We start from the raw sequence: 20,264 nt of genomic DNA on the forward strand, positions 1-20,264 counted from the left end.
CTGCACCTCACTAGCCCCTGTCCAGGGCAAAGACCCCTCCGGGGCCTATAGAGAGGCAACGGAAGGGCCGATGAAGCACAGCCTCCCACGCCTCGCCAAGAACCCTGGAACGAGCCCACAAAATGGCTCCCACACACGCCATGAGCCGCGCGACGCCCGGATGGGGCGGGGCAACGAAACAGGCGAGGACGCGTCGGGGCGCATGCGCGCTGCTCGGCCGCAAGATGTCAGCGCAGGGGGATTGCGAGTTTCTGGTAAAGCGAGCCCGCGAGCTAGTGCCGGGGGACCTATGGGCGGCTAAGGCCTGGCTCATCACGGCGCGGAGCCTCTATCCTGCCGACTTCAACATCCAGGTGAGTGCTACTGCACCGGCACTTTATGAAGGCGCGGCGCGGCGCACCCCCACACGGCCTTGCGGCGGGCGCTGCGTGACTGACGGGCACGCCGGCCAATGGACTGGGGGGGCGGGGCAAGCGGTTGCCGTGGTGTCGGAGGGTCCGGCGTTTCCGTTAATCAGCTGACAGGCCCGCCCCGCGCTCTGACAGGAGTTGTAATAAAGTTTTAGAGCTCCCTTTTGGCAGATGCTTTTATAGTTTGTGTTTCTGCGTTGCACTTGACTGGAAACCCTAATCACAGATCTCACTGGTTGTTTTGTTTGTGTAAAAATAAAGCCAGCACGTTAATACTACTGCACATATATGTATACAGATGTTCACGCATCGTGTGTGGTTAGATAAGCCAAGCCTGCCTCTTCGTTTCTACAGTACTGCAGTCGTTCTCTCTCAGTTTCTGTTATTCACATATGTGTCCTTTGCGTGGAATTGCTCCGTTGGGTTTTTTTGGGGGTAGAAAGGTTAATGTGATTGATAAATGCACTCAGGAAGGCCAACGTCCTGTCCTTTCCTTTTGCAGTATGAGATGTACACCATCGAGAGGAATGCTGAGAGGACGGCGTCGGCAGGCAGGCTGCTCTATGACATGTACGTAACTCAGGGAGGTTTGTCCTACCAGCAGATTCTCAGATCACTGTGCATTCTTTGCCTACAACTTTGTTACAGGTTTGTGAATTTTCCAGACCAGCCTGCAGTGTGGAGGGAGATCAGTGTTATTACATCAGCGCTGAGGAATGACTCGCAGGACAAGCAGACGCAGTTTTTAAGAGGTAATGATTTTGCTCTGAAAATAGTGTGAGTCCTAAAGGAATCTAAAGATAAGCCCTCTGGTGAGTAAGTGGAGGGCCACTAAGGCATCGTTGTCTAAATGATTCCAGAGGACAATGAGCAATCATTAAAATGGAGTGATATAATATGTGTCAAGTGAGGGTTACCGAAATGGACAGGGACCGGTTGAGGTCTTGACATTCACTGCTAGGAGCCATGGGCAGTTTTGAAAGGAGGGTTTACACCAGACAAATTGTAATCTGTTGTTTTAAGGTATGCTTCAGAAATTGTAAGAATAAGCAGCGTGTCTCTCTTTGCGTACAGGTTATTCTAATTGAGGAAACGTTTGCATTTTCATGGAATGGAGTTCATAGAGAATACATCTAACTTACAGGGAGAATATATTAGTTTCTTTTCTGTGTTTCACGGGATATTTAAAGTGGAAAAGGTACTTTTTTAGTTAAAGTAATCGTATTCAAAGTGATACGTAAGCAAAGAATGTAAATGAAGATTTTGAAGCAGCATATTGAAGTGTGATATTTATATTTTTCACTGTTCTACTCATTAGCATTCTTACTTGTTAAGTTCTATGCATCCAAAGAAACACAGGTTTCCTACAGGCTTCATTCAGAGAGGCAGTGTTTTTGTTTTTTCAGGCTCTGGTATTAAAAAACGGAAAGAAATGTAAGGAAATGTTTTTAATCTACATAGCAAGGTCATATTGACTTGTCTTTTATCCTTTATCAGCCACCTTTACAGTTCAAGCACAGTGAGTTGCACAGTTTCTTTTTTTTAAGGATTATTTGAAACCCTTCCCGGTCGAGTGCAGTGTGAGATGTTACTGAAGGCCACAGAGCAGTGTTTTAACACGCTAGAAAGGGCAGAAATGCTACTGCTGCTTCTGCGACGCTTCCCAGAGACTGTAGTACAACATGGGGTAAGAGTAGCTCATAATAAGCATTTTGTTTGTTTGTTTAGTAAATGCAATGCATATTCCATGCCTTTTGAAAAAAAAAAAGAATAACACAAAAAAAGTGTTGAGGAGTATTGTAGTCTAAGAGATAATATTGTTTCAGTTTTTTGTCAGTAAATTCTCATCAAGGGCAAAGTGCTTTGAGGTTATAGCTAGACTCAGAGCAACGCATTTGCTTAGACGTACAAGACTACTGCTGGAGCCCTTTAGATGTTGGCCTACTTATATTTAAGCATAGTTTGAAGACTGTAAAACTTGTTCGTTCCGAAACTAACTTGAACTAACATATTGTACTTCATACCTGCACCAGGCAGAGAGCACAGGTCAGGTGACAAGCTGCAAATGTAAGGTGTGGTAGCTCCATCACTTTCACCTATCTGTGCAAGTCTTTACTGTTACACTCACAGGCACAATTCTTTTGGTCCTGGTTTTGCTATCTCCTGGCATTGCTTTTCATCTGGTATTAAGTGGGACTAGTTTAACTACATAGATACTAGTGCATCCAGTTGAAATAGTTAATTCCTACTGAATTATTCTCTGAATAATTGTTTGTCTTCACTGAATTGCAATTCCAAAAGTTTTTGAAAACACTGGTCAACCATTTGATTTTCACCTCTGCTTATAAAGGTAGGCCTTGGAGAAACGTTATTAGAAGCTGAAAATATTGAAGACCAAGAATCCCCAGTGAATTGTTTTAGAAAATTGTTTGGTAAGAAAATGCTAATATTCTTGTTTTACTGTACAAGTTTATAGAATAGCAGTAAGATAAATTTGGAGTTAAGTAAATTGCTGTCTTAGTATTAAGATTAGAAAAGCACTTTATTCAGAACGGTGTCAGGCCACGTTAGGGTAGGATGACCCTCTGGCACAAATAGGTATTGCAGTCATTCACGTGAGGTTCTTCATGATCCTTTCTGGTATTTGGTCTGCCAGAGATGGGAATTTACATTGCTAATGGAGAAACTTTACTTAGAACAAATAGAATTAAAAAATTCCACAAACTCTAATTATTTTGTTTTGTTTCTTTTCTATTTTAGTTTGTGATGTTCTTCCTCTAATAATTAACAACCCTGATGTTCGACTTCCTGCCAGCTTGTTATATAAATATCTAAATAAAGCAGCAGAATTTTATATTAACTATGTAACTAGATCTACACAGACAGAAAGCCAGTATCAAGGTAAGAACATTTTTACAAAATCAGGCTTTCCTAAAATACATTTTATCTTTACTGAAGTACAGCTTATAAATGCATTTCTTCTATGTAATGTATCTTGTAGTGAAAGATTAATAGCAGTGTTTGATGTTCATTAGACGTTTGATATCGAAGTACCTCATGACTGTTTAACTAATTAGTCCTCACAATATATATACTGGGAGGTAGGACAAAATGTCTAAGATCTCCCCCTCCAGCCTGTCAACTCTGATTACCCTGAAAGCTCAAATGTGCCTTTTTACATTTCTCCTCAAAAATGTATGTGTTCGCTTGATTTCTTTCTAAAGAGAAAAAGTGTTTGTTTTCATAGGTTCACAAGATTCATCTGATCTTATGTCTCCAAGCAAACGTAGCTCTCAGAAATACATAATAGATGGTCTTACGGAGAAATCATCCCAGATTACAGATCCTTGGGAGAGGCTGTTTAAAATATTGTCCGTGGTGGGAATGAGGTGTGAATGGCAAATGGACAAAGGAAGAAGGTGAGAAATTTTTACTTTTCCAGGTACTCCTTCTTGAGGAGGATTTATCTTTTTAACTCTTAAGGAGATGGGTCGGAGAAGGACTTTAACATGAGGAACATTTTCTGTAAATTCAATGCAGCTTTTCTTTCAAGACTATATAATGCAAAGTAAAAATGTGAATCCCTTTCAAATTAGTCAGTAAACTGTATCCTTCTTGACCAAAGTCATACGTAAGAACTACAGTAGCATGGGATATCCTTTCCTAGGAGCCACAACAAATTAAAAGAAGGTAAATATTTAGTGAAGTTTCACTAGTGCGCATTCCTAGACTTCCCAGATGTGCAGCTGAGGGATTTCCTGAGCTAAAAAGTTAAGCTTTTCATATTCAATGTGAATTCTTTCCTTTAATTTTGTGGTCTGTGCAACATGCTGAATTTTTCTTTCTTTGTTTCTTTCTCAGAAGTTTCGGAGATATTTTGCATAGAATGAAAGACCTCTGCAGATACATCAGTAACTTTGATAGTGATGCACATGCTAAATATAAGAATCAAGTCGTGTATTCTACAATGCTGGTCTTCTTTAAAAATGCATTCCAGTACGTCAGCAATATCCAGCCATCACTCTTCCAAGGTTAGTTTTCATTGCTCATGTCTCAAAGATCTTTCCTCAGTAGTCTTTTAAAACTATTCGTTTACAAAGTGACATGGATTCTCTTTAAAATTCTCCCAATCCATTATTCTTATCAGCAGAAATAGTTCAGGACAACTTCTGTACTGGATTGGAGCAAAGATCTGTTTAATGTAGCATTATGGTTTCAACCTCAGCTAACAGCAGTTGTCTAGTGAAGAGAGAAACAGCCGACCAGATGTTATGCATAATATTGCTAGAGTTCATTCCCACTCTTGCATCAGCATCATGTTTGTTTTTATTTTCTTCTCTGATTTTGATTCTTTGAAGCTGACATTTCCCTGGCTTCCTTCAGTCAACAGGTCACAGAGCTTTCACAAAATAAGCAAATATATTTTTGACTTTGGAACACGCAAAAAATGTATGATTGATCAAATAAAACCTAAATAAGGAAAATATTTCCTGAAATTCACAGTTCTTAAATTCTAACTTGGCTTTCTTTGCATATTTTAAGCATAATCTTTAAAGATGTGCTTTTGCATGAATCCTTAATTAATTTCCTAAATTGAGCATTTAACATACGAATGTTATCTGCGGTTTTTCCTGCCCTCTTAAATCTGCTATTGCAGCATTATCAGATTGCTTGGAACAGTTTGGATTACTTCTTCAGGGATTTCTTTCACTTTCCAGGGATGGACCAGAACCTAAGGGAAGCTCATAAATCTTCAGTTTGTTTAGAACTAATTGAAATACGCAGCATCATAAAGAGAAACGTGCAACTCTTAAAAGTATGCTTCTCCTTCACTCACTGCTAGGGAATTCCTTGTAGTAATGGCTGTTGTAGGTGTATAGGAACTGTTAAGCCAACGCCTGAACCAGTGCTTGTGCACCTTGTGAAGGGGCGTAGCCAGCCCAGAGAGCACAGGTGCAAGGAATTCAGCTGCGTGACCAGAAGTGGAGCCAGGCACCACCCCTCCCTAACCTCATTTAAGGGCTGCCTGCTGCAGGAGAAGGCTCTCTACTTAGAGATCATCTTCCTTGGAGTGTTTGGTGTGTTGTGAGCCTTGGTAAGGGGTACAATTCTGTCTTCATTTATCAGATCGTGACTTTTGGCTTTCTTGGGTAATTTAAGACTGGATTAAAGCAGCTCTGTCTGCTATTCTCTTTCTCTACAGTAGATAATCATTATTAACACCACCATGGCTGACTAATGATGAAGTTACAGTTTTAATTCTGTGAGTGTTGTTTAAGAGTCTTAGTATCTCCTCCTGCTGGAGGTTATGACCAGTGGAGTAATTAAACACTCAGTAAAATACAAAGTATAGGTTTTAAACAGCAAAAAAGAATATCTACTGAGACAGCAGAGTGCAGTCCTTTCGGTGCAGGACTTCTGGGAACTTCTGTCACTTATCAACAAGAAAATACTTCTAAGATAACTTCTACTCACTTCTGCTCTAGCATCAAAGCCCAGTGGTATTCAGTGGTTTTCATATCACTTTTATCATAAGGGTTTTTCTTATTTCTCTTTGAAGGGTCCACTGTAGAAATGTAGAATAAGACCATACGTATTTTGGAGCTGGAAGTGTAGCAGTGGGGAAAAACAAAAGATACGTTCTCCATCTAGTAGCTCTGAATTTTGATCTGTGACTTTTTTCTTGTCACGTGTATGGGCTTACAGGAGACTTTTTAAGAGAAAACTCCTCAGTGCATTTCTCTTACATATTTCATATTTGCCTTGTTGAGGACTTGAGAAGTGAATGAGGCGATTCACACTTCTCAGGCTTGACAGGAGTTGCTATTTGGGCTGATGCTTTTACAGGTTTATTTATGGCACTAAGAGCTAGAAATCAAACTCTCTAAGCCCAGACTCTAGACCACAGTTAGGCTGAAAATCTGAGCATGGCTGTTGTAGTGGAAATGCAAGTCATGGCCTGTACCAGTGATGGAGCACCTGGTGGGAAGGTGGGGCCAACCCAGGGGAGCTCAGGTGCAAGCAATGTACCTGAGTGACAGGAAGGGGTGGAGCCAGGATCCACCCCTTCCCAGTCCTCATTTAAGGGTTGGCAGTGGGGGTGAGGGCATTTCTTGCTGAAGATCCCTGCCTACCTGAGGCCTTCCGAAGGTAAGCAGCTCTCTTCCTTCATTTCTGTGGCTCCTGCATTTGAGCTCATCATTTGCTGTAGCCAAAGACTTTGCCACCCTGTTATAATTTTGGTACTTTACATCCCATTACAGCTGTGTATTGCTTTTGCTAATGTAAGAGAAGGTTTGTGGTGAAAGTAAAGGGTGCAGTTTGCTTTAAGACTGGAGAATTTGGAATAAAGATTACAGTATGCTTGCCTGCTTCAGAAAAAAACATCTTTTGGAAAGCAAAGCGGTTGCTTAGGTGCTCTGGGAAAGGAGAATGAGTAACAGTAAAGCCCATTCCTTTCTTTTCAGGTGTTATGAGTAGGCAGCTCTTGAGACTTTAATGTTAAAACTCTCTCAGGATTCCACTTGTGGTACATCCCTATCTGTTTTCTAACAAATACTATTTTCTACATTATGACTTGGCCCTGTTTAAGGGGACACAGGTTATGTTGTAACACAGGGAAATACATGATACAGGGGAATTTATTTCAATTTGATGTAGCTTTTGTGTAGGAGATGTTTAACTAATGGTATCTAGTTTGAATGTGGTTGAAGGAGGTAACATCATTTATGAAGCATAGCAGGCTAGTTGGTGTTGCTTCAACTTCTACTGGTGGCTTACACCTAACTTTGAGTAGACAGGAAAAGCTTAACATGGGTTCTTTAGGCCTAGAGTTGAAATGGATTCTCTTCATACTGTAAATCTCAAATTAGTTCTTTCTAAATATGAATGAGGCATTAATCTTAAATCCTGCAAATAGAAACAGCACAAGTGCAAGTACAGAAAATACTTGTTGGCATAACTGTGTTTTCTGGCAGAGATCTCAAAGAAGGAAAATGGATTGAGGCATTTCCCCTTTATGTTTCTTTTTGTTGGAGCTTTGCACATCTACGTATAATCTGATTATGCAAACTGAGAAAATATTTTGGTAAGGAAGAGTTTTACAGTGGTAGGTGATGATGTAGCAATCTGTTTTGAGATTGAGGTATAGTCCCATTTTACATCAAATTTAACTTGAGCATTGAGGTCTGAAATAACGAATACCAGATCTCACAGATTGTTCTGTGATATCAAAGGAAGCAGAAATCACATATTCTTTACTTCAACATGAGGCTTCTGTAGAAGCTTTGAGAGTGATGATGGGAGCTCCTGTACAACTGAAATCATATGGAATGGTTATGCTTGGGAAATCTTGCTTCTTTGAGGCATCACTACCTGTAAATGTATTATTTTGCCTTCTAATGAGAATGGTTTAAAAGTATTGCTGTGTATAAGCCATTAAGTTCAGAGCCATCTGTTCTGTTCACCTGATGAATAATTGTATTTATGTACCACTAAATAATGCTTGATGAGAAAAAAGTTTGCTGCCAGAGCATATCTTGTGACTGCTCTGTAAGAAAACAGTTCAAATGCATATCCTAAAGCCTGTAACATATCTGTTGTAAGTCTGGTAAATGCATTCTCACCTTTACTGTAAGGGTGCTTAGAGGGAAAAGCAGCTTCACCGTGGCTGCTTATGCAACTGAACTGAATTGCATTTCAGATTTTATTCTCTAACATCATATTCCTTCAGGGTGAAGGAAGAAGAAACGGCTTGATGTAAGCACAAGACTTTTCAGATCAATTGAGATTTAATTTGTTTAAATCCAGGTCCAAATGCTCCAAACCAAGCCCCACTGATTCTTCTTGAGGATGTGACCAATGTCTATGGTGATACAGATATTGATCGTAACAAACATGTACACAAGAAGAGGAAACTTGCTGAAGGAAGAGAAAAAACAATGGTAAGTTCTCTAGTTTTTCTTCTTGTAAAAAAGATGGCACTTATACTGGAATTTCAATGGTAGAGGCTTTGATGTATTTTTAGAGCTACCCCAAACAGTAGTTTCTGACCATATTGTAGAAACATGTTTTTTGCTAAGAAAAGCAAGAGTAAAACAATTTTTGAAGCAACTGCTGTAGATGTGTATGTGTGGATATGAATATTTCAGCTTCAAGGAGCTCAGCAGAGACTGCAGAAGCTATAAAGAATGGTAGCAATAGCAGTCAGACTCTTTACAGGTGAAACTGAATTAATTCACTTTTCATTATTGAAACTGTGAATACATTTATTACTTCAATAATGGAAAACCATTTCATGGAATTTCTTTTATAGAAGTACATACACTTACATAGGAATATTTTCTTTGCATTATGCAACTGAAGGCTTAAACAGAGTGCAAAATGTAGATATATGTCCTTCAATCAGTAGTCTGGCTAAAGCACGTCTAGGAGAATGAACTCTTGGGATACTGTTTATCACACTATACCACTGACTTTATTGGTAGCAAACAGATTGCTCTCATGTCAAAAAAAGCTAAGTGAAATAGTGAGAAGTCACTTAAAGACTGTGAAATTAGGATCTTGGCATCTGTTAGAGGACTGCTTACTTTCGTTAAGTGGAACTTCTGTGACTTCAGAATCTTTTGAAATCAAGTACTGAATCTTGTTTTTTTTACTGATTGTTAAGCAGAGCTCAGATGACGAGGATCCTTCTGGGAAGGTGCGAAGTCGTCATATTGCAGTTAATAAGGCAGACCTTGCAAACTCTATTGAAGTACTAGAGAGCTTTAAACTGGCAAGGGAGAGCTGGGAGCTGCTCTGTTCACTGGAATCACTTGACAAAGGTAAGGCTAACTACAGACAGTGCTGAATTTACCTTTTATTGCTGTCATTTTAGTATTGTTAAAGTTGAATTCCTGTCAGTGGGAATCCTTGAAATTCAGCTTAATTTGCATCCCTGGTATTTTTGTCTAGGTTCAGTAAGAAGCTGTTATCAGTTGTTACTTTTGTGAATGTTATGTTTCTTGGCTTTTGTTTCATTGAAGTGTCTTTGCTTGTTCACTCACACTTGTTTTGGAAGTAGCTTTCACTGAAGGAGCAGTTGATTAGTAGCAGTGCTTCTAGGTGAGGATGTGCTGCTAATGGCTGCTTTAGTTTATGCTTAAGCAAATTGGTCTTATATTGTGTCTGATAAAATCTAATATGATAATACTGAAAACAATCTTCTAAAAAGTAGACGAATACTGTCATTTAGCAGCTTATATGAAAAGTATGAAAATGTGATTGTATTGGAAGAGTATCCTATTTTTAAAGGATTTAACATTGATACTGTTGTGTGTTTTGTAAATACAGCTATATATTACTTTTTTGATCATAGTTGATAACACAAGCTGTAATATGCTGCTTTTTTCCTCTCTGATAACTTGTGCAGAGTTCACCAGGATTTGTTTGTCATGGAAGACTGAAACCTGGCTTTGGTTAAGAATCTTTCTTACAGACATGATTATTTACCAGGTAATAAAAGATAAAATAAGTACTAATCAAAATGACTCAGTACCATTACTTTTTCTTTAGGTGATGAGCTAGTAAGATGCTTTGTGTCTACTGATTTTTATCCTTTAAGTAAGACCCTTTAGAGGATGGAATCATACTGCTCTTAGCTCAAAGCTGGGTACCCTACACAATATTCCTGTCTCAGTAGTTTTTTGAGTCCAGCTACTACTGGCACATGGAGATGACCAGTAGATAAATATAGTGTGATGAAATTTAAAATGCAGTTTGTCTGCCAATACGTTCTGCTGAGGTACCATCAGAGAAAATAATTTTCAAATCACAGGTTTTAACATGCATCAGTTAAATTTAAAATTGATTATCTTGTCAGAAATTAGACCAATTTGAAATGTCATCCTGCCATTCACAGAACGAAGGTTGTTCTTCCATGTATTTCCCTTGGAATTCTTTTATTCATGCTGAACAAAAGCTGTTTCAAGCTTTATTTCACTAAATGAAGTAATAACTCCAAAGAGCATGATTTTTGTTTCAGTTATAGAATCTCATTTATAAAAAGGCTTTTAAAGCAGAATTGTTTGTCTCCAGCCTTGTAAATGCTGGATCCACACTCATGTACACAGCACATCACTGGGGAGTTGAAGCCTTGATACTTGGGACACCCACTGTTTTGAAAGCTTTCTAAAAGACATTTCCGTATTTCTGGTGTTTTTACATAGAAGGCCTTAATACTCTGTTGTTCCATCTTCCTTTTAAAGGGGCAGTACAAAAAAGCAATTAGCAGCCTACATCACTTGGCAGCTCTTCAGGGCTCTCATTCTCCGCAACAAATTACAGGACAAGGATCACTAGAAAATCAGAGAGCACTAATCCAGTTAGCAACATGCCACTTTGCCCTTGGAGAGTATCGGGTATGTATAATGCTCTGTGTGCTGGTCTTTTATCACCTGGCCCTGTGGTTCCCATTTGGCTTTGAGTTTTCCCATCAGCCTACTTCCAGTAGGGTATCAAACGTAAGCCAGGGTCGACAAAAAATGATGCTTTGCAGGGAGAAGAATTGCACTTCCTGCCTAATTTAAGAATCCAGTCTCTCCCATATACACTCTATTTGGTAGCTATAATTTGGGATGACTTTATGACTTACTGTAGCTAGAAGTGTCTTAGCAGTCTATCAGTGAAAGCTCAGTTTTTTCAGTTGCTTATATTCACTGAAAGAGTTAAAAAAAAAAAATCTTGTGCATGGGCTTCATGTTCAGGACAAGAAAAGGTGTATAGAAAATAAAAATTCTGCAATCATCTTAGAAAAGAATTGTTATCAACTGATAGTGCAAGAGAGTCTAAGACAGTATGATTTGGCCTGACCTGTGAACTTGCTCTGAATGTATGTTTTTGATATTACAGGAGTGCAAGGTGCAGTTCAGTCAGTGTTAGCTCTAGTAATACAAGCTTGAGTAAGGATTTCAAACCATCCTAGTACTGTTGGACTAGTCTTTCCTTCCTTTCCAGCTTAGTACTTTTTCATTAGAAATCTAATTATATATCCCTTCAGACCTCCTACTGTCTCTAGAAAATAGCATTAAAATTTACAGTATTTCTGTCATACTGTTAAATTGCCATTTTCCTGTTCTGTTTTTACCATGGGCAGAACAAGCTTTTAAAAACTGTTTGAAGAATTGATTGAAAAAATGTAATATTTCAAGATAAAATAGCTTTGCAGTTTGATTTTAGCACTCTTGAAAACAATATGGTTTCAAGCTCTCAGATGTTTCATGGAATTCGTAGTACAGCATGTCTTTTTTGCTCAGCCAAACTAAGTTAGACATTGATTCTACAGACGTAGCAGTAAATCTTGTTTTTTTCTTTTGCTTTGTCTGACATTTTTAATCATGAATGTAGCTGCACTTGAACATAATTTAGACTTGTCTATTTCTTGTCTATCTTGTTTCTATCTTGTCTCCTTTTATAGCAAACATGTGAAAAAGTGCTTGATCTCATGTGCTATATTTTGCTTCCTATACAAGAAGGAGGTAAAGTACAGGAAGAGCAACCTAAAGTGAAGTCTAAGTTCAGAAAAGGTATGGAGTTGCTACTACTCTAAACTCAGGATCATCTCAATTTGATCATTGTTTATATATAATGTATATAATCTCTCTTAGTATCGTGAAAAACTGAGGTAGTTCTTGACTACTTTTTTTCTTTTGTTAATTTATATCCTGCTGATAGCTATTAAATTGTTTTGGGGACCAAGTCCTTATACAGTGAAAGAGAAAGGAAGAATATTTTCTCAAATGTGTAACTTGGTATTTTGAATCATTTGTAATTACCTCCAAAGTTTTCTTCCCTACCTGAGATTGTATGCAAGTGTTTATTCATTTTTCTTCTTTCAAATTCCTTCTGAACTTAAAGAATCAGAAGAGCTCTAAAGAAGCGTATGATGAACTATTCTGTTGCAGGGTCTGATCTGAAGCTTTGGCCATGTACCAGTCGAGCTATCATGCCTTACTGCCTTCATTTGTTGTTAGCTTGTTTCAAGGTAAGCTATAGCCTGCTAATCTCAAGTCTGTAAGGCCTAGAATGTGTAGTTGGAGTCCTGAAACTGTATGGCCTCATCCCAGTGGCGGCATGAGGTGTAAGGGGCTCTACCTCTAGTGTTTCTCACCTCGATGGGTTTGTGAATGGACACTTCTCTTTTAGGGGAGGAGTAGCATTTGTTCTTTTTCTCTTCTAGTCATTATGGTTTGATGCAGAGAAGATAGGTTTTACCTAAAAATACTTTTGTCTGTATCTAGACTTCCATTATAAATCAATGGGGAGAATTTGGCTGGGAATTTCCAACCTATTTTAAATGTATTTGTTAAGAAAGAGTGAAATACATTTCTAAAAGAGCTTGTCTTGTATTTGCCCAGATGCAGTTGAGATAAATCCAATTTATTTTGAAGAGTAATGTGACTTATCTTCTCAATGCCATTTTCCCCCTGAAGCTCAGAGCTTTCACTGACAGCAGAGATGATACAGCGCTGGGCCATGTGATTGTTCTGCTTCAGCATGAGTGGCCAAGGGGTGAGAACCTGTTCCTGAAAGCCATCAACAAAATCTGCCAACAAGGGAACTTCCAGTATGAGAATTTTTTCAACTATGTCACAAGTATCCTTTCTCTAGCCGGGGATGTCTTCCCCAGCAAAATTATTTGCTGGGGTGTTCAGAAAGCTGTTGAATAGTTTCAGCAGCAGCTCCTTTGTGAGTAGTATTCTGTATTTATGTGCAATGCAAGCCTCCCACAGTAAGTGGCAGTGAAGAATGGACCATAAATATGCTTTCTGTTGCCTATTCTGGTACTTGAGAGTACCCTTAAGTACATTGTAATAGCATGTTCATTCAGAAAAGCAGCAGTAGCTTCCTATGTTAAGTCTTTTCAGTAAGATACATATGCCACTGTCCTACAAGATTGTTGTTTTGCTATGCCATCCCTAGCTGTAGATAACAAAAAATGGTGAAGTGGCTTCTAAGAGTTGAATAATTTTCGTTGTTATTGTTTGAATGTTTTGTGTGGGTAAGCTTTTGGGTTGAGTAAGATAAAGAGTTATGCCAAGGTTCATGCAAAGCATGTCTGAGGTGTAGTCAGCTTTCTCACACATGCTTGGATCAGCATACACACACAGCTTAGTGTTTAACCTGAGTAGACGTGTGACCACGGCTCCAGAAAGCACAGGTTCAGATTCCTTTCTGAGACAATTAAAGCCCTGTTCAGAGGCTGCAATAATGGCTGTGTTAAAGGAAGAAAAGAAACAGCTAAATAAAGGACAAAATAGGATACAAGAAAGGTGGTATGTACCATTATGGGGGCATATTCAATCTCAACCTTGCTATGCGCTGCATGTAGTACATAGGAAAAGTAAGTAAATATCAGCCAGTGAATTTGTTGGGAGAGATAGGGTCCCAATGACATGAGCTTTCCTTACTGTCAGACTGTATGTTCAGAAAGAAATTGACTGAGTATTTTGCACTTCAGAAAACCTTTTCTCCTTAATTTCTGGAGGGCTGGGAATATATGCTGAGATCTTGTTTATCGCTTTTAGAAATTAGATGTTTTAATAGCCGTAAATTGTGGCTGTTGTTCGGGTAGCGTGGCCTCAGATGTGCAGGGAAAGGAGGGATGTTCACTATATTTTTTCCTTTAAAAAACCTTTAACGTTTTCTTCAGATATTGATATGTTGGAAGAATTTGCTTATTTAAGAACACAGGAAGGAGGGAAAATCCATCTGGAACTGTTGCCAAATCAAGGAATTCTGATCAAGTAAGGATGAAAATGTATTAACTCTTTAAGTAAATTGTTCTGTCTTTAAATTTATTTAATCTTCAGTGTAATAAGTCTGTCATAGCTATGAATTTAAATGTAGGGAGTTGCATAAGGAGCTCAGAATCTTTTTCGTACTCTGACCTGTGAACTCCTCTGTGGAGTTCATCAACTCTAAATTCCTTTTACAGAATGGTGTTCTTAAGTGTTGCATTTGCTTTAGAATTGTGTATTACAGTGATTGCCAGACTGCTCTTTCAGCCAGAGACTGGACTTACATTTGCAGGAATTCTTGAAATAATTAGGCACAAGTGCAAGCTGTTATAATTTTGCTGAATGATGATGCTGAACAGAAAATACTACTTTTCGCAAGCAAAGCTATGAAAGACTTACTCTAAAACATAAATTATGCTCCAGGTATAATAACCTTTTTGTCTGAACTAGCAGATCATCTGTCACTATGTACTGAACAGCTTATTCTACTCAACTTATTACAAGATGATGAAGAAAACAATTTCGATTAACTTGCAAGGTGTTCTTTGTTTGGAGTCAAGACTGAACATGAATCTGCTGCAGGGTTCAAGAGGCAGGATGTTTGGGAATATCCTGAGTCTTTACCAGAACTTGTCGTATTTTGGGTTTATGAAAGAGACTTAGAAAAATTTGTCAGTGTTCCAGTTCAGGCCAGTGTATTCTGGCTGCTAACTTCCTAAGTAGAACTGGGCTAAAGTTTCTAAAAATGGAAGCCTAACATAAGGCAACAGTGTCCAAATTTGACCAAGTAAATCAATTTTCCAGAGTTGGCCTTCAAGCTTTTGATTTTCCAACTCTTTACTATTGCTGTATCTCACTACTTGTGGCCAGCTGCATTGAAACAAGTCAGGGAATGCTGCTCTACATATGATGTCGCATTATAGTTTTGGTCAGCAAGAGCATTCTGCACTGAAGACCACACCTGGTAACTTTCTGGCTGCTGTCTCTAGTTAGTTGTAATAGTTCAGTGCTATTTCACTAGATCACTGCTTTTATTTTAACTTGCATGGCAGCTGTTACCTATTGTTCTGACTCCACCAGTCAGAACAGGTGGTGAGCAATGCTTAGTGAGACAAATCTCTTTGCCCTCCTTTTGACCAGTGTTTTGTTTTCTGAATGATGGCAAACACCTGGAGAAGAGAGGTCCATTCCTTCGTGCTGCTTATACCACTGTGGTCAAATATCCTGTCCAGCTGAAAAAGGGAGTCAACTGAAAAAGAGTCAAGTGTCTTTTACATGGTTGAGATCTGTCAGAGCGGGAGGAGATGACATCTACTCCCTGGTACCCCAAGTATTTCTTTAGCTGGACAGGCTGTGAGGGACAGGGATGGTGTCACCAGTGTTTGACCTCGGTGGCTTTAGTTAGTTTACTACCTCCAGCTGGACTTGTAATCAAGTGTGCCAGCACAGCTCTGTTTCCTAGGATGTTACCTAGCTACTTCTAAATGGTTTGCAGGCTGAAATCTGCAGACTAGCTTTCATCTTTCAAAACTTTCAGCAGTTATGGTTGTTTGAGCTGCTGCACCATCTCCCTGGTGATCGCAGAGGCAGCTCAGATACTGCTCATGCACAGAAGGACTCTTGTCTTTGGGCTGCTATGAACGATATCACAAAAATCATTGTTATGCCCAGTCTTTTCTCAGAATAAATGAGCATAGCAGTCCCATGTCATAATTAACAGGATTACAGGTATGTTTTTTTGTAAGGGTGAGTTATTATATTGTGAATTCTTATAGAAAGTTTTCTCTCCAGGTGAATTCTACATTCTTATACCAGTATTTTCCTCAGTACCTTTCACCTCACGGGAGACTTCCTTTTTCTGAACCCAGGAAAGTAAACCACACTGTGGGTTTAAAAAGCTGATGTGTGGTCTCGGTAGCCTTTCAGTCAGGTCCTGCACAATGTAGCATACAGCTTATGAGGTTTCCCTTTCCTTGTATCTGTGGTGGGAATATGAAGCTCCCCAGTTTGCCTTTCATCAGGTGATAGAGCCAGCTCATGGTTTGCACAGCCAGCAAGACTTGTACAATGAGCTCTGACTTCAGCTATTATTTGCCTTTAAACACCCTTCTAGACAAGACATATTTCACAGTTGTACTGATTACCCTTGGCAGTAGTGTCAGTGTTAGGTAGTGAGGTTAAACAGGAGAAGAACTGCATGCAGAAAGTGACCGATAGATATCATGCTCCTGTTTTTAATAATCTTAGTCTAATTAGACTAATCTTAGACTACCAAATGCTGCATGAACTTCATGTGAAAGCTGATGAGTTTTCTACCTCTAATCCCATTCCCAGCTCATCTCTCCTTGAGGATGGAGGAGGAAATCTTAGTTGATTTAAAGTGAAACAAATGATCTTGAAAGTGTAATTTTATTCTGATTGTGCATTTGGGTATGTTTGCTTTTCATTGTAGATCTTGCAAACAGTCATGCAGACACAGTTGTGCAGAATTCTGTTTGCAAACATCTGCCACCAATTGTGTCTTGCTGTTCCTTTTCATTTTCTATTCTTCATATCCATTTTTGCAAATATCTTACACATTCATGACAAGAGCTCTTGAAAAAATAGCTCACATGGTTGAATAATTCCTGTGAATATTTCATTTAAGTTTTCTTAACTGTACTGTAGAGTTTCTGTGCTACTAAAATGCTCCTTTTTACTTGAGGTGAATTTTTTTAGCGTAGCTCTCCATTTTATATTAAGTTGTATATTATCAATCAGCCCATCTGTGAGATCTGAATGTAGGCATCTAACTCAATAGCAGAGGCATGTATGTGCGAGTTTGCTTCTCAGCTCCTTCTTAGCATCTGTGGGTGTGAATTTTGCACGCTGGTTGGGTGCTTAAGTAAGATTTACATTATGTTTTGAAACCTGGGTTAAGAAACTAGGCCTGTTCTCCACATACCAAATTTCCCATTTCTCCTTAGGTTGGGCATTGGATTTGCTCTAGGATGTAAGTGTAAGATGATTATCTCATGTTATAGATAGCACACAGAGATGAGGACTTCACTTGACAGAGAAGACAAACTGAGGCACTCTTTGCTAGTTCATGTGGCCCCGGTTGTAGATGTCACCTCAAATATTCCTCTTGACACAGGGAGGTTGCTCTGAGTGGGCGTTTCTGCCATGATGTTGTGACATCCTCTAGCAGCTTCTTTTGTGTGCGACTGGAATTTGAAACAGTGAAAAAGGCCATCTGTGGACTAATTAAAGGATATGTATGCTACCTGTAACAAATGCTGTCATGAATTCAGCGTGGCTGATACCTGCTGTGCATGCACTTGGTTTGAGCTCAGTAGCAAATCCCTTACCTCAGGCTGTGGGCTCTCCCCGTTCACTGACGCGCTCACACTGGCTGTGCAGGGGAACGGTGGTATCTGCAGTGCTCCTCTCAAGCCCTCTAGTTTTATTGTCCTCTTAACCTATGTCATAAAAAATACTTTATTGATATTTATATATTAACTAAATCCGTACATATATTATATTATAAAATATATCAAATATATGGCTCAAGACAACTCGTCTTAACTCAGTGTGGCCCAGGCAAGACAAAAGGTTGGACACCCATGGATTAAATCTTTTCTGATGCGCATGCTTCTTGGGATGAGCAACAACAGTTCATTGTGATACAACTGTGAATTGGCTTCTGCACCTACCACTGTTCTTTCTCCACACAAATATGCATATCTATTTAGACTACATCTGCAGAACAGCCTTAACAATGAAATCTGGGGATGTTTGTGTGTTCGGTGCTGCTCAGGTCTTGCACTCCTTAGGCTGCTTGGTCATACTGCTCTTCGGCTCATCTTAGTTCTCTTGCCCCTTTTTTTTCTGGACAGTTGTTTTGCACCAGAGGGTGAGTTGGCGTGTGGGTGTTTGAATACTGCTATTTGCTGTTTTTTAAAGGACTTCTAGCCCTCCCATGGGGTTACTGCAGCAGGAATTCATACCTGTGCTACAGCCCAGCATACAGACTGCTGACAGGTACCAAGTGGAAAAACCCCACTCATAGTGTGCTGTGTTTTGTCAACATGTTTTACTGCCCATGGTTTTCAGCAACTTACTATTCAGTATCTATCTTTTTTTTCCCCTCCATTTGTGCCTACATTGCCTGGCAAATCATGTTGTTTTATATAACATTTCTTTTATTTTTCCCATAAATTGCCAGTATACATGTTCTTTCAATTTTAACTTTTGAATTGAAAATGTACAAATTTGCCAAAACCATAGCAATGTTCAGTCATGTATTAGCAAGTGCATAACCTTTTCTTTTCAGGATAATACTGGCTCCATTTGTAGCTACTTTTAGCCAGCTGAGCTGTTCTGAAATGTTTTCTGCTCTCCTGCTGCTACATGACAGGCATCTTCAAGAGTTCTGCTGGCCTGCTCAGTAGCTGTAGGCTGTTGCAAGCTTTAGGTTGTAACTGACCAGAGCACTTACCTGCCCGCAATGTTAAAGGCAGTGAAGATGGAAAGTGGCTTATCCCATAATCTGAGGACCCTAGAGTATTTTCAGTGCAGTTCTGCTTTGTCCAACCTAGCTCTAGTCTTTCAGTAGCCTCTTTGACTTTTCTAAGTGTAACAGAGGTCTCTGCTGTTAAGCAGAAGGGGAGTGACTGGAAACAGAATTACACTTGGACTGACAGGCTTCCTCTCAAATTCTGGAATTGCTGATGTAATTGAAGGTGGAATGCTATTTTTGATTAGGGTAATTCCTAGACTTTGCCATTCTTCATTTCCAGCATTGGCGTAAGCGCCTTCACCATTTGTTTCCTTCCTGTCTTTCACTGTGCATGCTGGGTTTGGTCCAGGTCTTTGCTGTTTATCTCTGACTCAGAACTTCTCTCAAAGTTAACATTTCCGCTTTTTCTCCCTCATTTGATCTATGCTGTTCCTTTAGTAGTGCTAAGGCTTTCATTTCAGGTCCAACTGTACAGAGTTCTGGATCAGTGTAAGTAAAGCCTGGTGCTTTGGCACTGCAGAACACTGTTCTACGGACAAGACTTGAGCTATTGAGTGTAACAGGCGAACATGAGGACAAAGAGATGTTAGTAAGAAAGGCCTTTGCCAGGGCAGTGATCTGAGAGTCTCACCAGCCAGCAGCCCTTTAGCTTGCTCAGTAGCAGCCCTTTTGTTCTGTTGGAAAACAAGTCTTGATCTTCTGCTTAGAATAAATGCATTCCTGGTGTCTAGTATCTCCCTAAGAGCTGACTTCTACTGATGCACACTCAGCCTGGCTTGATTTCTGTGCTCTATGATGATGTGGAGTGTTCGCTGCACCTTGCATTAATTAGTACCCATAGGATTCTGTGGCTACTTAGTGCACCCTCTATGCAAGGAGAACAGTAAAATGCTAGGTTAACAGAACACATTTTCCTGTTAGCCAGAACTGCAGTGTTTTCTTTCCCAACAGCCACCATAACCAAAGCATTGAAAGCATAGTCACTTACAGCACTCCAAACTTTTGAAAGACTTTTATACTACTAAACACTTCTTTCTTTTTAAATAGCCTAGTACCAACTTCAGATCACCTTGTATAAACTCAGGTATGATAGATGCACAGGTAGTGACACGTAGCACCTTTTAAATTTCTGCAGTGCACCAAATAACCCTGATTTGTTTTTTGTCTCTCTCTTTCCTTCACGGCTAAAGGCATCACACAGTTACCCGGGGTATAACTAAAGGAGTGAAAGAAGACTTCCGCCTGGCCATGGAGCGCCAGGTCTCACGCTGTGGGGAGAATCTCATGGTGGTCTTGCATAGGTTCTGCATTAATGAGAAAATACTGCTCCTTCAGACTCTTTCTTGAATGGATTGGATCACTATGCACTTCTCTCATGGAGAGAGAGGAAGGCTTTTAGTTATCCTAACAGCAGCAGAGCAGTGGAAAAATCAATTTTCTAAAGGTACTGAAGTTCACTGTGAGCTATAGGTTCTGCAGTACATTAACACAACTTAGTATTTGGTCACTTCTTGGTTTCCTCATGGAGGTAGATCAAACTTCATAAATAAAACTTGGTTTAAGAAGCCTTCTCTA

The 20,264-nt window shown here is 39.5% G+C and overlaps 2 protein-coding genes across 9 annotated transcripts in view; one reads left to right on the forward strand and one right to left on the reverse strand.

Moving 5' to 3' along the window:
• CSGALNACT1 (chondroitin sulfate N-acetylgalactosaminyltransferase 1) overlaps positions 1–138 on the reverse strand; it is a 46,125-nt gene extending 45,987 nt beyond the window's left edge. Inside the window, exon 1 of one of the 2 annotated variants that reach the window (XM_021394260.1) lies at positions 7–138. The gene's annotated coding sequence lies outside the window, so the exon portion shown is untranslated. The remainder of the gene's footprint in view (positions 1–6) is intronic. The other variant, XM_021394272.1, reaches the window with a different exon arrangement.
• Positions 104–20,259, forward strand: INTS10 (integrator complex subunit 10). Of its 7 annotated transcripts, none has more exons than XM_021394226.1 (18): positions 104–353; positions 913–980; positions 1,059–1,162; positions 1,958–2,097; positions 2,761–2,842; positions 3,171–3,311; positions 3,658–3,829; positions 4,272–4,441; positions 8,220–8,353; positions 9,079–9,235; positions 9,823–9,905; positions 10,658–10,810; positions 11,866–11,974; positions 12,353–12,432; positions 12,881–13,043; positions 14,101–14,194; positions 18,134–18,211; positions 19,880–20,259. In XM_021394226.1, the coding sequence occupies exons 1-18, from the start codon at positions 123–125 to the stop codon at positions 20,034–20,036; spliced, it is 2,316 nt and encodes a 771-aa protein (XP_021249901.1). In that variant the 5' UTR covers positions 104–122; the 3' UTR covers positions 20,037–20,259. The 7 variants fall into 7 exon arrangements, with proteins under 7 accessions (XP_021249901.1, XP_021249902.1, XP_021249903.1 ...); XM_021394227.1 differs by having other exon boundaries at positions 9,082–9,235; XM_021394232.1 differs by having other exon boundaries at positions 202–353; positions 1,076–1,162.

The sequence above is a fragment of the Numida meleagris genome, chromosome 4 (genome assembly GCF_002078875.1).
Source record: "Numida meleagris isolate 19003 breed g44 Domestic line chromosome 4, NumMel1.0, whole genome shotgun sequence".
In the NCBI taxonomy this organism is placed as follows: domain Eukaryota; kingdom Metazoa; phylum Chordata; class Aves; order Galliformes; family Numididae; genus Numida; species Numida meleagris.

Bases quoted from the DNA above. Each gene is read 5' to 3' on its own strand.
- INTS10 (XM_021394226.1), top strand. From the start codon at position 123: ATGGCTCCCACACACGCCATGAGCCGCGCGACGCCCGGATGGGGCGGG. The intron at 12,433-12,880 runs GTAAGCTATAGC...TTCCCCCTGAAG, and splicing joins TGTTGTTAGCTTGTTTCAAG to CTCAGAGCTTTCACTGACAG. The intron at 18,212-19,879 runs GTACCAAGTGGA...TCACGGCTAAAG, and splicing joins AGCATACAGACTGCTGACAG to GCATCACACAGTTACCCGGG.